At 40.7% G+C, this 17,439-nt stretch overlaps 1 protein-coding gene across 2 annotated transcripts; it reads right to left on the bottom strand.

The window, feature by feature from the left end:
• Positions 1–4,791: 4,791 nt before the first annotated feature.
• On the bottom strand, positions 4,792–16,640 carry Kbtbd8 (kelch repeat and BTB domain containing 8). Of its 2 annotated transcripts, none has more exons than XM_031382677.1 (4): positions 16,448–16,640; positions 15,690–15,900; positions 11,579–12,693; positions 4,792–8,108 (listed from the first exon to the last, which is right to left on the bottom strand). In XM_031382677.1, the coding sequence occupies exons 1-4, from the start codon at positions 16,461–16,463 to the stop codon at positions 7,645–7,647; spliced, it is 1,806 nt and encodes a 601-aa protein (XP_031238537.1). In that variant the 5' UTR covers positions 16,464–16,640; the 3' UTR covers positions 4,792–7,644. The 2 variants fall into 2 exon arrangements, with proteins under 2 accessions (XP_031238537.1, XP_031238538.1); XM_031382678.1 differs by lacking the exon at positions 16,448–16,640 and adding an exon at positions 15,989–16,090.
• Between the last annotated feature and the right edge of the window lie 799 nt (positions 16,641–17,439).

Below are 17,439 nucleotides of genomic sequence, written 5' to 3'. Positions count from 1 at the left end.
GGGGGGGGGGGGGGGGGGACGACGACTGTGGATTGCATGAATCTGAGTCCTAGCTCATCTAAGTTCTAGTCTTAGTCTGGGCACCGGTGCAAGTGCAGCGTGAGTCCCTCTGCCAGTCCTTTTGCGAGTCCCAGTCCTAGTATACAAAGTGAAAAGCAGGCTTAAGTAGCTTACAGCAAGTAGGGCAAATTACAAGAGTCACGTAGGCAAGTGACCACACATCAAGGTCAGTAGGGTCTGGTGTGAAGCAGGAGGAAGAGGAGTGGAGCCCTTCCTATTGAGGCATTTTGATATTTCTATGCTATTTCTATGGTCTTGCTGGAGGCAATGACTAGGAGGTTTTAATTTAACACTTCTAGCTAATGTCTTTGGGTGGAAGCCCTTCATTACTCTCTAGTATGTAAAACATTTTGGATTCTTATTGCCTCTTATCCTTTAATCAAGATTTTATCCCCGATATTTTGGATGTGACTGGAGTAGCCGAGTGTGTGTAGCATTTTGGTATAACTCTAACCAAACAAGTGAAAACCTGTATGACAAGAACTTCAAGTCTCTGAAGAAAGAAATAAGGAAGATATCAGAAGGTAGAAAGATCTTTCTTGCTCATGGATCCTGGTAGTATTAATGTATTGGCTGGTTTGTGTGTCAACTTGACACAAGCTGGAGTTATCACAGAGAAAGGAGCCTCCTTGAGGAAAAGCCTCCACGAGATCCAGCTGTAAGGTATTTTCTCAATTAGTGATCAAGAAGGGAGGGTCTAGGTCTAGCCCATTGTGGGTGGTGCCATCCCTGAGCTTGTAACCACCAGCAGCTACTGAAAGAGAGGCAGGGGCCTGAAGGAAAATAGGGGAATCGGACGGTGAGAGAAATAACCAGACCAAGTCAAAAGGTTCCAATCAAGGTCCCATGTGTATTTCAGAGTCTGAGAATATATAGGCAGGGAAACCCATCCCCCAGTAAGCCAGGATCTTGTGGCCTAATTAGCATCTTGTTGTTCTGTCCTGAAGGCAGGTGAAGCAGCTCGGCAGGGTGTGAGCAGAGAAAGTGCAGGACAAAAGGGTTTTCTTTATCTCAGGAACCTCCACCCTAAGCAGGCTAGCTGCTTGGTGCCAAGGACAAGGTCTGGTTCAGCTTGCTTGAGGCTGGGGGAGGTCACAAGTAGTAGTAGTAGTCTTGGGTTCTTTGAGAAATTAAGCTGAGCAAGCCAGGGGAAGCAAGCCAGTAAGCAGCACCCTCCATGCATCAGCTCCTGCCTCCAAGCTCCTGCCCTGTGTGAGTTCTTGTCCTGACTTCCTTTGGTGATGAACAGCAATGTGGAAGTGTAAGCTGAATAAACCCTTTCCTCCCCAACTTGCTTCTTGGTCATGCTGTTTTGTGCAGGAATACAAACCCTGAGTAAGACAATTAACATAGTTAAAATGGCCATCTTACTAAAAGCGGTCTACAGATTCAATGCAATCCCCATCAGAATTCCAACACAATTCTTCACAGATTTTGAAAGAGCAATCCTTAACTTCATATGGAAAAACAAAAACCCAGGATAGGTAAAGGATACTCAACAATAAAAGAACTTCTGGAAGTATCCCTGACTTCAAGCTGTACTACAGAGCAATAGTAATAAAAACTGCATGGTGTTGGTATAGAAACAGACAGGTGGATCAATGGAATCGAATAGAAGACCCCAAAATAAACCCACACACCTATGGACACTTGATTTTTGACAAAGAAGCCAAAACCATACAATGGAAAAGGGGGAGCATCTTCAACAAATGATGCTGGTCTAACTCCATGTCTGTATGTAGAAGGATGCAAACATATCCACATTTATCACCCTGCACAAAACTCAGGTCCAAACAGATTAAAGACCTCAACATAAAACCATAGACACTTAACCTAATAGAACTGAAAATGAGGATAAGCCTTGAACTTATTGGTACAGGAGACAACTTCCTGAATAGAACATCAATGGCTCAGGCACTAACATCAAGAATTAATAAATGGTACCTCATGAAACTAAAAAGCTTCTGTAGGTCAAAGAACACTGTCATCAGAATAAAATGACAGCCTACAGATTGGCAAAAAAGTTTTACTAACCCTACATCTGACAGAGGGCTAATATCCAAAATATATAAAAACTCAAGAGGTTGGACACCAATGATCAAAATAACCCAATTAAAAAATAGTATACAGAGCGAAACAGAGAATGCTCAAAGGAGGAATCTCAAATGGCTAAGAAGTACCTATAGAAATGTTCAACATCCTTAGTCATTAGGGAAATGCAAATCAAAATGACTCTGAGATTCCACCTTACATCCATTAGAATGGCTAAGATCAAAAACCTAAAAAGACAGCACATGCTGTCGAGATTGTGGAGCAAAGGGAACACTCCTTCACTGCTAGTGGGAGTACAAACTTGTACAACCACTCTGGAAATCAATTTGGTGGTTTCTCAGAAGATTGGGAATAGTTCTACCTCAAGATCCAACTATACTACTCCTGGGCACATACCCAAAGGATGTGTCATCATCCCACAAAGACACTTGCTCAACTATGTTCATAGCAGCTTTATTCATAATAGCCAGAAACTGGAAATAACCTAGATGTCTTTCAACTGAAGAATGGATACAGAAAATTTGGTGTATGTACACAATGGAATACTACTCAGCCATTAAAAAGGGCATCATGAATTTTGCAGACACATGGATGGAACTAGAAAATATCTTGAGTGAGGTAACCTAGACCCAAAAGCACATGCATGGTTTGTCCTCACTTATAAGTAGATATTAGCAATAAAATACAGCATAATCATGCAATAATCAACAAACCCAAATGAACCAAATAACAAGAAGGGTACAAGGGAAGATATTTGAATCTTTCTCAAAAGGGGAAACAAAATAGATACTGAAGATCAATGGAAGGAGGCAACTGGGTGGAAGAAGGAATGGGGAGGGGAGAAGGTGAGGGGGATTGTATGTAGGGAGAGCAGAGGAGAAGGAAGATCAGCTTGGGTGGGGGACAATCTCTAGGATGTGCCAGAAATCTGAGATGTACAGAGGCCCCAGAGTGTCTAAGGGGAAGACTCTGAGATTCTTAGCAGTGGGGAATATAGATCCTGAAGTGGCCACTTACTGTATCAAGGCAGGACTCTCAGTGGAAGGATAGGACAAACACCACACTCACAAAGCCTTTGACCCAAAACGTGTCCTGCCTACAAGATTTGGAGGGACAAATATAGAACAGATTGAGGGAATGGCCAACCAATGACTGCCCAAATTGAGACCCATCTCATGGACAAGAACCAATCCCTGACACTAGCAATACTCAGCATAATTGTCCTGAGAGGCTCTACCAGCAACCAATGGAAAGAGATGCAGAGACTCACCCAAATATTAGGTAGAGCTCAGGGAGTCTTACAGAAGAGTTGGGAGAAAGATTGAGGGACCCAAAGAGGACTTCAGGGACTTCACAGGAAGACCAAGAGAGTGACCCTGGACCCTTGGCACTACCAGAGACTGAATCACCAACCAAAGAGTGAGCACTAGCTGAACCTAGGCCTCTGCACACACGTAGCAGATGAGCAGCTCAGTCTTCATGTGGCTCCCCCAGTCTGGAGGAGGAGCAGTCTTTGAGTCTGCCGCATGCCTGCCTATGGATTCCGTACCCCTAAATGGACCACCATGTCTGTCCTCAGTGGGAGAGGATGTACCTAGTCCCACAGTGACTTGATGTGTGTTTGTGTTTGTGGGGGGGCGGTGTTGGCACTGGGGGGTGGCGCTTCTCAAAAGTGGAAGAAGGAATGGGGAAGGACTTGCATGAGGAGGCACTGGGAAGAGAGGAAGGGCTGATACCGGGATGTAAAGGGAATAAATTTAACTTTAAAAAAAGGCAATAAGAAGTAAGACAAAATCCTTGACTTCATGATGTTTTAATAAGGGGAAAGATGTGTGAAATAATAGCAGAAGAGACAGAATGGGAAGGGAAGGACCTGGAAAACAGAATGATCATGCCAATTTCCTCTAGTAAGTTGATATTTTAATTAAACTTTTAAAATTTTGTTCACCTCTGTGTTTGCCTGGATATATCGCTGCCCTGTATATTTGTGTTCACATGTGCATCTCACGCCCCAGAAGGCCATTGTTACAGTTCTAAGTTTCTATGTGGGAGCTAGGAATCGAACCTCAGTCCTCTGGAAAAGCAGACAGTGTTCTTTAACAATTGAGCCACTTCTCTAGCCCAGTAAGGTGTTATTTTACTGGAAGAGGTAATTACAAGGCCTTCTCTGACTAGTAACATGGCAAAGTTAAAGCCCCTGCTGTTGGAGATACTTGGCATGTCTGAGGAACAGCACGGTTAATGTGGCTAGAATCTAGTGAGTTCAAGAAATTACAATGAGGCCCAAGAGATCATACTGGGTGGCGCATGGTAATGGTAAGGAACTGAGTTCCCATGTGGTGGTAGGATGCCACTGGATCTGAGCAGAAATAGGGACACAACCCTGACTTCAGAACCCACTCAACTGTGTGGAGAAAAACAGATCACAGAGGTCAAGGGTGCTAATAGAAGAAAATCCTTTGTAGAGACAATTACACACAGGCAGACAGAACAGGCTTAGACTAGGGTAATATGAAGGGGATGAGGATGCTCCAGAGGAAGCAACAGAATTTTCTGCAATGGGATATAAAGGTTTGCTCCAGAGAAAGCAATAGAACTTTCTAGGATGGGATATAAGAGAGGCATCGAGGACATTTTAGGCTAGATTAGAATAAAGGAGTTATTGGTAATACTAACTAGTTCATTTTATGCCACAAGTCAGACATTTAATAGGTTAAAATATTTCATTCTACCATGACATGAGATAGTTTGTGATTTTCACCAAATTTTAATTTTGCAAAATTCATTCTTCATATCAGTTTACAACACTGGCAGTTTTCAATCAGAAAAGGTTTTATTACAAGAAACAATGACATCAGGTAAAAATGCAAAAATTGTGCAATTACGGCAAAATGTTTAAAAACATCTACACATTTGCCCCATAGGACTACAGTACTTACTACATACCTGAGCACTGAATATTGAATGCCATCTTAAACCCTTCACATGGGACTCTGGTTCCTTACAGATCACATCCACTTTTCCTCATGCACCAAGGAAATCAACTTGATGTTTACACATCAACTTCGTAGGATAACAAGAAACGAAGACAGACATAAATAACGATTTCTTCAATCCTACAACAGTTACACCTAGTTCCATTTTCTTTGTATAGAACTACATAGGAAAAGTGCTGTGTACATTCAAATGCAGAAACATAGTTAAAGTGGGATTGGCATCTGTTAGATCTTTGAATCCTGCCGTAGCCATTGTGCCTTTTACTTATATTCAGACTATGAAAATGTACCTTAAATTTCTACACATAAACCCACACATATCACTAATCTTAGTTTCCTAGGACCTTTTCTGAAATTATTTTAAAAGTGGCAAAATATCCCAGCTATGTAATGTAAACAAATAGTTCATATAAAATCAATATATATTCTACTCCCATAGCAAATTCTAAACCTTGGCTTTGATACACTATTCTTATATGATTCCCTCAATAGACAGTTATGACAAAAGGACCAACTGTTGTACAGATCAACAAAATAAATCTAGTGAAGAATTAGCCACAGTGTATTGTTCTCTTACATATCGTACGGTACATGTACATTGCTAACTCAATGTTCTATGTCATGTATTCAAGTAATGAATTTTCCTAAATACAGAGATTGTCAAAGTGGCAGGAAATCTTAGATACTCAACAAAGCTTTCAGAAATAAATTACATGGAGATCTCTTGTAAAAAATTCTCTCCTCTCTCATTAGCAATACAAAACTATAATGTAATTCAAAAAATTCACAGAAATAACCCTAAAACAGCATGAAAAAAAATACTAAAAATCACAAGACAAACTAGAGAGGTTAAAAAAAATATTGGCTGACAAAGTTTACAAAGAGATTAGGAGAAGCCACGCATCCAGCTGTGGAGGACACACATACACCCACTCTGTGAATGCTGTCCACTTGAACTGCTTCAGAGAACTCTCTCCTTGTAGGGCCTTTGTAAAGCAGTCTGTAAAGTTCCTGGAAAAGGAGGTATGTGAGGCAAGAGGCAATGTTTTCCATTTGTTTCACAGTATCTATCACCTTACAATTTGTGCAAGACTTTTTTTCTTTTCCAATACAAATCTTGCCAGTTTTCTTCAAGAGAATCAATTTGATTCTCTTTGAAGAAAGTTTGTTCTGAGGACAGGCTCTGCCTTATGTGTAATATTCTTTATCAGTTATAGTAGGCATAGTACTGAGTACGTTATCAACCTAAATACCTGCCTTAGGTGAAAAGGAGTTTATGTTAATATTCCTGTGAGAAACTTATCAGTTCAATATGAACAGCGCCTTAGTACTTAGAGCACAGACACCTATGACTCTGTTCACTCACTCATCCTTCTTTCGAGATCGCCTTCAGCTACAAGTGTTTCAACATAAAAATATTTATTACTGTTGAGTGCAAAAAAGAGAGGTTGAACCATAATATGAACTTTCTAAGCCATTAAATTATTAGACCACTCTAAGACTCTTGTTTCTAAAAAACAGAATTTTATAAGTAGGTGTTAAAACTTCACATTATTAGTTAACTTTCACGATGCCAACAATGACTGGAAAGGTAGAGGATGGAAAAAGAGTTTGGGCAACAAAACAGCCCATCTTAGTGCAAACTTGGAATTGTAAAACTGAATCCAGTTAGACCAATGGCCATCAGCCATATCCTATCACACAAAGAGCAGACCTCATGGAATCACAAGGTAAAGTGCCAGGACCATGGAACTAGCATGCTAGTCTGAAAGATAAAACAGAGACTCACAAACCATTTAAGTCGATCTAACTATACATGAAATAACTTATACGAGCACCAGTCACCTGCAAATCTGAGCCCTTTCTGGGATTTTAAAAAATGAGACAGTGTTAGCACTTGAAAAAGTTATGGACAGAAAACTGCCACTTTAACCTTGCAGCTTAACTTAAAAGTTACATGAGAAATATGAAACAATCTGAATAAAAGTTCCTTCTGAAAACTGAGTTTCCCTTCAGTCTACTGACAGCACATTTAAATCTCGTACACTTGAAAACAGTACACAAAAATATATATGTAAATAGATATAAATAGTAAGACTGAGGATCTAAGTTAGTGCTTCTCTGTGTTAGAGAGATCACAGCTAAATAAATGATATTGCCTTATATTGTTACCCGTATTTAAAATAAAAAGTCACGTTAACCAGTTTGGATGTCTCTACCCAGGAATATTCTGCTTTTCAAGAGTGCATAGTTGTCTTGAATTCACCTGGTTTCTCAGCAACTATTTATCACAAAATTCTAGGATGATACTTTTATGCCAGGGGTGGAAAAATGCTGATAATTGCACTTTGTTACCTTTCCTGACTGAAATGAAAATATCATGAAGGTAAAAGCAAATCCCTCCCCACACCACAATCTTTATGAGCACCCATTTCTGAATACAAAAACTCTGTTAGCTTTCTTCAATGTTGACAGCATTTCCTAAACAAGCTTCATTAGTATGAGATACCAGTGATGTGCTTTGGCCTGCTACCTATTAAAGAACTTTCTGAAGACACTGAGGATAGAGTTTAGCCACCGCACACTCAAAATGGCGGCCAAGGTCCCACAGCCGATCTGGGGTCTCATATACTTTCATCCACTGGTCAGCAATGTCATCATACTGGTAAAGAGAATTTTTCCTGCTGGTTCTGAAGATATGTTCTTCAACAGTCACTTGAGTAGCTCGCACAAATAAATGGAGTTTATTCTGGAAAAGTACCAGCTTAAGGTATGGATTTATAGACTGATCACATGGGAAGTCCTTTTTACGAGTCCATTTATTTAGCTCAATATCATAGGCTTCAACAGTAAACACACGTTGATGATTTCCACAGGTTCCAGCTATGTAGTAGATCGAGTCTTTGTACACAGCTGCTAAGCCCTGGATTCTAGGCACAGTCATGGGGGTTAAAAATCCCCAGTAGTCTTTTTGAGGCTCATAGAAGAGGAAAAATTCTCCTATAAAAAGAAAAGGGAAACAAATATGTAAGTTTTCATCTTTAATTCCAACCTCTGAAGACTACATTTTCCAAATACTTGCCTCCTAGAATATACAAAAATAACAGTAATATTACAGCCAACCTGCACAGGTATGTATGACCTGGGAGGAACACATACAACTTAACCATTAAAAATACATTACATACATGTGTGGTACTAGATTAGAAAATAGCATATGGAATTGTTCAGATTTCTGCTTGTGGGTCTCTCGTGTATTTATGTGAATGAATGTTGTTATAAAACAAAGACAAATTTCAAAACAATTTATGGAATTGATATTGAGTCAGTTACTATTCTAAACTGACAATAAAAAGGTGTGTGTGCTAAGCCAAATTGTCAATAGGAAAATGTCTGTAAAAATTAAAACCATGAATATAGACAAGATCTTGCTAATAATATAATATTGCTTTGCTTTTTGATAAGGTCTCCAGCCTGAACTCAGGCTGATTTTAACTTTGAAATCGTCCTACCTTACCCGCCAGAAAGCTGGTATTATAGGTATGGCCGCTATGTCCAGCTTAATGGGAATACTGAATAATGTCTTTGTGATAACAGTGTCAACTCTACAGAGGATCAAATTTATACTTCAGCAGTTAAACGCAGAACAGGTTGAATAAACTTGAGTAATCCATGTGTGTGTGTATGTCTTGAGGATTACTCGAAGTCAAAACATGGATTACTACAGTATCTTTGGTGCCTGAGTTTAGACTATGACCTCTTATATAAGGTCAGGTATGGAATGTAGATCCACTCAAAAAAGTCTCAGATTTCAAAACACTTTGGCTTTTTACATTAGGATGCTCAATCTGTAAGACACAATCTTCTTCAACAGTTACCATCAGGTTATATATGGAAGGAGGCTTTGTAGGTTAGAAAGAAATACTGGATTCTATGTAAAACTTCCCTTTAAACTATTCTAAATTAAGGATATTCTCATCTATAAATTAAGTTGCCTACTTAATAAGAGTGACATTTCACTTTATTTAAGCCCTAACTTTTGCTTTACATATTACCTTCTCTTTCTACTATAACATATTATAGTATTCTTCATAAAGAAGCTAAGATATGTCCCAGTTCTCTACAAATTTCTTATACAGAAAAGTTGATTTTAAAAAAAATCTCAACTTCTCTTTAATAAGCTAAAACCAATGATAAGCAATTTTAAAAACTCTCAAGACCTCGGATTCTTCTTATATAAATACAGCCTCCGGTTATAAATTATTTGCTCTGGTGCTTAAGTTCTATTAAGTTATTATTGTTTTGCTACAGTATTTGCATTAATATACAGCCCACACACTCCAATGAAGAGCCTTAAAATTATCTTTATAAACTATTTTTGCTAGTAACACACATATACAAAGAGGGGGAGGGGAAGGAGGGAGGGAGAAGAAAAGCAATACACTTTATCACACTAGATGATAGAACCATATTGGATGAATTATACACTCATTCTTATATTTTGCAATGATAAACCCACATCATGGTATGTTTTCATTTAACTAAAATACAATACCAGATAGTACTACACCTTAATTAGTTCTACAGAATTAATAAGCAATTTAAAGCAAACATATCGAGGCTTCTCTGAGAAATTTTAAGTCAATTTTAAGAGTAAAGAATATCATTTTAAAAAATGGGATAGGGCTTAACAATAATCATGTATATCTTCATGAAAACCTACATTATTCCTGATTTATTTATTTATTTATTTTAGTATAGAATAGAGTTTATTCAGGGCATGGGGAGGGGAGTTAAGAGAAAGGGAGAGAGGGAGGGAAGGAAGGAGGGACAAAGAGAAAGAGAGAGAAAGAGAGAGGAGAGGGGAATGGAGAAAAAGGGGGAAAGAAGGAAGTAGAAGCAAGAGAGGAGAAGGGAGCAAAAGAGCTGCTCCTGATTTATTTATAAGTAGTCATATAAGGAAATACTTGGGGGCTGGAGAGATGGCTCAGCAGTTAAGAGTGTTGACTGCTCTTCCAAAGGTCATGAGTTCAAATCCCAGCAACCACATGGTGGCTCACAACCATCCGTAATGAGATCTGGTGCCCTCTTCTGGGGTGTCTGAAGACAGCTACAGTGTACTTACATATAATAAATAAATAAATAAATAAATAAATAAATAAACAAACATTTTAAAGGAAATACTTGAATATAATCCATTAAGAAACATGGTAAATGAATAAGGATTTTAGAATTACCGATACTGTATTCAAAATCTCAGCAACTAAAACATTTAAGAAAAATGTAAAGGGGGGGGGACAGCTCAGCAGGTAAAGTGCTTACAACATAACCACGAGGATCTGGGATCAGATCTGTAGGATCCACAAAAAAGCAGGGGACAGTGGCACACCTTTGTAACTGCAGTAGTGAGAAAGCAGAGAAAGTCAGATTCCTGAGGGACCGGCAAGCCAGTCAACTCAACTGGTAAGCTCCAGTTTCAGTGAGAGCCTGTCTCAAAAAGGCAGGTGGCCAACAATAGAAAAACACCCAATGCTAATATCTGGCCCATACACTCATATACATACAATTTTTAAAAAGCTAAGATCTAAAGAACATAATTTCAAGCCTTTATAATTTTAAGTTTCATAACTATTAAAGCCCTTTGTGGGCACTGGAAAGTGGGTCAGCAGCTAAGAGCACTAGCTGTTCTTTTTGAGGACTCAAGTTCGAATCTCAGCATTGACAGGGCAGCTCACAGCCATATATAACTCTACTTCCAGGGTATCCCTCTTTTGGCTTCTGCAGTCATCAAGTATGCATGTAGAATATACACATATATTCAGGCAAAATACCCATAAATAAACAAACAAACAAAAGTCTGGAAATATTGCTCAGTGTTTAAAAGCACTTGCGACTCTGCTCTTCTAGAGGACCTGGGTTCAGTTTCTAGAACCCGCATAGCAGTTTACAACTATCTATAGCTCCAGTTCCTGGTGATCTAACACCCTATTTTGGCTTCTGTGAACACTGCATGCACCTAGTACACAGACATAAATGCAGGCAAAATGCTCATACATAATAAAAGCAAAGCTCCTTGGTAAATGAATAGTGTGACTCCAGTAAACTCATTCAGTAAGTTCCATAAAAAAGTAGCTGCCACATCTCTTGATTATATTACTGAAGAGCAAAAATAGCCAGGTGTGATTAACTTTTTTTTATGTCTTTGAAAATGCTCTGAAATGGTCAATAAATAATAAAGTACTGCTTATTATGCTTTTAAAAATACTTTGAGATCCAAACAGAACTCAGAAACAGAGAACCAACCATTTCAGTAACTTAGAAATATTTTAAAATTTTAAATGTTTTTGACTTTGATTTTCTAAGAGAATGTTCTAGCACAGTTTATGGTTAGGAAGTGTTACCTGTCTGTTATTAGTAAGTAAACCACCTTGGCATATAGCCCTTTGATGAAGAATTCTTTTGCTACCTACCCTGTAAAACATAGATTTTCTCTTTGTGCTCCACAGCATTATGAAACTCCATTGCAACTGGCATGGCACAAACAGTCATCCAGCAATTCTCTCTGCTATCATAGCACTCCACAGACTTCAGTGAGTTTCTTCCATCACCTTCGTAGACACGCCCTCCAATTGCATACATTTTACCACAGCAATATACTAGTTTGCAGCCTATTCTGGCCCGAAGCAAGGATGGCTTGGAAAGCCATCTGTTGGTGGAATGGTCATACATCCAAAAATCATTTTCTGCTTTATGATCGATGGACACCTCACTGCTGCTTGGTCTGTATCCTCCTGCAATGTATATGTCATTATCTGGTGATACAAGAATCCCAACTTCCCTTAGGTCATTTGGTGGTTTGCATAGTTTAAACACTCTTCCTGTGACTATATCTAGACAAGGCACTGTTTGCTTCTTTCCTGAGTGTTTGTGTGCAGCATCAAAGCATATGATCATTTCAGAAGCAGTCATTCCAAGCCTCTGTGTGCAGCCATTGGTGTTGGAGGGGCCCTTTTCTCCACAACTTTTGACTATGGCCTGTGCAAACCGAGGAGGAATTTTCTCAATAAATGTATCTTCCATTAGAGGAAAACGTATACATTTGGCAAAAATTTCTGGAAGGTGTACTTCTCTTTCATTCTGCTCATGTTCAAACCACCTTATAATGCTTTCATAAACATGTTCTTCCCGATCTACATTTAAATCGTCACTATCTAGTATGCTTATGAGTTGGTCTTTTGTCAGCTGGAGAAACTCTTGTTCTTTGGTGACACACAGAAACTTTTTACGGATGTACTCTTTTGATCGATCTCCAAGTTCCTGATGACCATAATGATCAGCGAAGATAAAGACTCCAATAGAATTCTGTGGATCCAAATGACTAATCATATACTTAGCACACTGGTCTTGTATGGAAGGAATTTGGAAGATGCTAGCTGTAGTGAACAAGGCTTGAACATTGGCCTCTGTCAGAACAACTCTAGAGGTATAGGCATAATTCAATACTAAATCCATTGATTCAGCTTCAACACCGATGATTCGAACTTCTTTCTGAGTACTTTCTGTAAGGCCACTAGTGAACATGGATCTAAGGGGAAAAAGATTAATATTTTATATGTATACTGCAAACTGAAATTTTTAGACGTATAAAGTCATCACACATATAAGCCCTTCTGAAAACTGATCACCTAGCACAAAGACTTAAATTCAGTTAATCCCAAAAGCTCTGTTCTCAGGGCCATTCCATCTTGTGCCAAAGGAGTTAGAAACATACAATCTAAAAATATGGTATACTGGCAGATTGTTTCAAGCTGAAATCACCTGGGGGAAACTACAGTTGATGGAAGGGCCCTGTGGTGCCTCCCCCGCCACTCCCCTTTCACTTTGTCTCTGTCTCTCTCTGCAGCAAGCCATGGAGATTCTTTTGGAATGGTGATCCTTCACCTATCAAGGCTGGAAAATATCCTTGATCACCAGAATAACTGTGACTGGAGTAAGCCAAAACAAACTCTGAAGTCACACTCTATCTTTCAAGTACTTCTGGCCGGGCAGTGGTGGCACACACCTTTAATCCCAGTACTTGGGAGGCAGAGGCAGGTGGATTTCTGAGTTCGAGGCCAGCCTGGTCTACAGAGTGAGTTCCAGGACAGCCAGGGCTATACAGAGAAACCCTGTCTCGAAAAACCAAAAAAAAAAAAAAAAAAAAAAAAAAAAAAAAAAAAGTACTTCTGTAACTCCCCGACTCCTATATATCCCTAAGTAACATCCCTGGAATTTCTTGCCCTAATCCAGATAGCCACTTGCTTTGACAGTCCTTGACAATTGTACTTCACTTTCCTGTAAAAATCCCTCTGGGCACATAAAATTAATAGGATTCATATAGACAGCTCTTGTTAATTAGATCTTATGCCAACTTGGTTTCTCAGTCTCACCAAAGAGTCTACATAAGAACTGGGGAGGCAGAGGTATATGCTAGCTATGGAAGGAGACACCACCGTAAGTGACATATTTCAGATCTGATTGTCCTTGTAGCACCCATCTAAGCTACTTGTGCTTAGAACTCATTTTGCTATTTTGATGGTATCTTGAACTTTTTCTGAGACATGACAGATAAAATACTAGGACTTTTAAGTATTACTTATTCGTAAACATCATTATCTTTCTGTAAGGTTTCATTCTAAAGAAACTTTTGTTGTTATTATTTTAAGACACGTCTTTTCACTTAGCACTGACTGTCCTGGAACTAACTGTAGACTAGGCTGGCCTCAAATTCAGAGATGCCCCTAATTCTGGCCCCCCAGAATGCTGGGATTGAAAGCATGCACTCCCATATCCAACCGTTCTAGGAAACTTTTAACAAATTTTTTTCTTCCTAAAGTCCTATGAGAAAAGATATGTGTTTTTATTCTTTTAGAAAAACATCTGGGGTGTTTACTAGATAACTGAATTGGTGTGGTATCTGGGATGGCTCAGTGGTTAAGAGCACTTACTGCTCTTGCAGAAGACCCAAATTTAGTTCTTAGCACCCATATCAAGCCACTCACAATCACCTGCAACTCTAATTCCAGAGGACTTAACACCCTTTTCTAAACTCTGCAGGCATCTACACTCACATGTGAACAATCCTCCACACCCACATATATGTACATAAATAAAAAGAATAAAAACCTAAAGAAAAAAAAAGCCCCCATGGATTTGGTGGGGCCTTCAAAGGTCCATTTTCCCATTATATTCAAACACATACATGACTAGCAGCTGTGGCTTCCATTGCCAGGGAAAACCTGTGTTCTATATGTTTCACCTTTTTTTTTCTTTCCAGTTTTCTATTCTGTAATAATTAATACTTGGTTCAATGACCTACCCAAGGCAAGTCTAAACAGTTTCAAGTATCAGAACTGATGTAACTGTATTTGACCCAGCATTCTGAGAAAGAGGGACCAGAAACTAATGAACGCAACATTACAGTGGGATGGATAAGCACCTTATATGCACGTCAAAAGATAGAGCAAGTGTGTGGCTGACAAGATAGTCTTCCTATCACTCATGAACCACTTCAGTATGATGAAGGGCTTTTAGAAGGGAGTACCCGAAACAAAACCTATTCCAATCATCTGTTAGAATAAAAACTTAGTTTTTAGGGCTGGAGAGATGGCTCAGTGGTTAAGAGCACTGACTGCTCTTCCAAAGGTCATGAGTTCAATTCCCAGCAACCACATGGTAGCTCACAAACACCGGTAACAAGATCTGACTCCCTCTTCTGGAGTGTCTGAAGACAGCTACAGTGTACTTACACACATGAAATAAATAAATAAATCTTTAAAAAAAATCAGAAGTTAGAAATAAATGCACAAGGGCAGTAGTCAGTAAAATAGAAAAAAAAACTTGTCAAATTAAACAAAATGTTCAAAAATAAATAAAATTTAAAAAAAAGAAAGCATGGATTATTTCTGGACTCTCGGAAAGTAAGACATAAGTAACCTTTATTTTATTTCACTACTTTTTACAAAACTCCATGGCATTAAAACAATCTACTAAGTCCTAGTTTACTTGTAAAGGAACAAGTTCCTATGTTTTAAACTAAAAAAAAAGAAAAAAGAAAAAAAAGTAAAGAAGTTATAGGTACTAAAAACCAAAAGGGAAAAAAAAAACACATCACAAATATTTAAAATTCTAGATAATCTTCTAATAAAACCTCCAATGATTGAAACACTGCATATCCACACTGCCCAGTACAGCAGCCAGCAGCCACATGTAGCTCTCTCTGCACTTGACATGTTTTAGGGTAGCTGAGTTACTGAGTTTAATTTTAAAGCATTATAATTTTTTTCACATGTGGCCAGTAGCACCCATACTGGAAACATCTCACAAGTCCACTAACTTAAAATCCAACTCTATCTAAACTCTAGAATCCCACCTCAAAACAAGGGCTCATTGATAAGACAAGACCTGTTACCTACTCTCAGAAAATGACCGCATGGCTTGACTTTACGTATTTGTCCCAACTCAGTACCACGACCAAGTGGGCAATACTGGGGATGTAAGGGAGTCTGGTACGGAAAGGCAAAGTTTCTACCGTCGTCATACCTGAAGTAGGGGCTGATTGCAGCAAGAACGTTTCTATGACAGGAAAATGTTTTCCCGTGATCCACTTCCACTACAATGTCTGTCAACTGTCCTTCATCGTACATTGTTTTGAGTTGCTTAAGAATACTGCAAGCATGGAAAGGATCCATGGTATCGTTGGCTGTGTCTGAAGATGGAATCCCATTCGGTGTTGGGGAAGACTTACTTAAATCTAGGAGAAAAATCGCACAACCACAAGAAGTTCGAAGCCAGTTTACGGCATCGTGGGGTTTTCCGCCCCCCACCCCCCAACCCCTTACACAAACGTCCGTGTGTAGGCACAGGACCGCCGACATAGGCTCTGGGAGCCGAGAGCTCAACAAGGGCGAACAAGTTCCCAGGCCGGCGCGCTCCTCGGGAGCCCGGCGAGCCCGGACCGCCGCGCTCGCGGAGGGAGCGTGTGAGGCGAGCCAGCCGAGCCGGCGGTGCGCGGGGACTCGGCTTCGGGCCGAGCGCCGGACGGGAGCCTCCCGAGGGCAGAGCGATCGAGGGCCACTGCCTGGGCACCCCTCAACCGCCTCGCGGGTGGCCGGTACCCAGACGCCCCATCTCCGCGGGCGCGCCGCCCACCGCCCTCCTCCCCATTCATCCTCGCCTCCGCGCCCGCCGTCTCTCCATCCTTCCCTCCCGCCTTAAGGCCGCCTCTTCAGGTGGTGGCCGGCGCCCGCGCTCCTGCTTCCCTCCTCCGACACTACCGGCGGCCGCACCACGCCACCCACCTGCCGACGCGGCCATTTCTCCAAGGGGCCCCGGCTCCGGTTATTTAAAGAGGAAATGTCATAGCGTTTCGCTCGCTCCCGGGTTCCGGCTCTACTAAGCGTTGCCTAGCCAATGAGGATGGCGGGCCAAGTCGGCTCCTCCCCGAGCCTAGAAATGCCTAACTCTGATTGGTCAGTACTAGAGTACGAGCGCATCGGGAAATGTAGTTTTAAGGCTCCCATTCCCGCGTGCTCCTAGACGGGCAGAGGCCCAAGCCGAGCATTCCTATTGGCTAGCTGGGCGGAGGAGCGACCCGAGCCCGCCAGCCTGTGCCCGTCAGATACGCAGCGCCCGCTGGGAAATGTAGTCCTCTGGCTCACGCTAGCTGTCACTCTGGGGAGCGAGGTAGGAAAAGCTCTTATTGAGCAAATTTCCCTGGCTAAGGCCTCTCTCCTAGTCTCGACTCCGCTTTAAAAATACTTTTCTTCATACCCCAAATTCCCTATCTGTGACTAGGTCCTGGTATGAAAACGCGCTCTGCACGAGAGCTATGAAACTCTGAAAAGTTGGAAATGGTCAAGGAGGGCTGTTAGTCAAAAACACAAAGGATATAAGACCCCAACACACACATACACACACACACACACACACACAAGGCATCGGTAGGCCTCTGATGAGTCACCTGTGACGCCCACTTGAAATTACATCCCTTTAGCCATATGTCCTGCTTTTCACAGGTGAACTGGGTCTGGTTAAATGGCCCCTCAGGACCTGAATCCACTGGGCTTGCATTTCTAGCACACCAGGAAACACCTGCCACACCGAAGAGTACCAGAGTACTAGAAAGAGACTCGGATGATTGATTTCCCCTGGGCTTCTTGAATGTGAAGAGGGCTTCTGACTTTCCTGTGAAGAGATGCTGAGAGAGGCTGAGCCTGACGCTCCTCCAGACCGGACCGTGCTCAAGTCCAGGCTCTTGCAGAAGCTTTCCCAACCCTTGAACCTACAGTAT

The sequence above is a fragment of the Mastomys coucha genome, unplaced genomic scaffold, assembly GCF_008632895.1.
Source record: "Mastomys coucha isolate ucsf_1 unplaced genomic scaffold, UCSF_Mcou_1 pScaffold20, whole genome shotgun sequence".
NCBI classification, from domain to species: Eukaryota; Metazoa; Chordata; class Mammalia; order Rodentia; family Muridae; genus Mastomys; species Mastomys coucha.
Note: the sequence above shows the minus strand (reverse complement) of the source record. Positions and strands in the feature narration are given on the sequence as shown.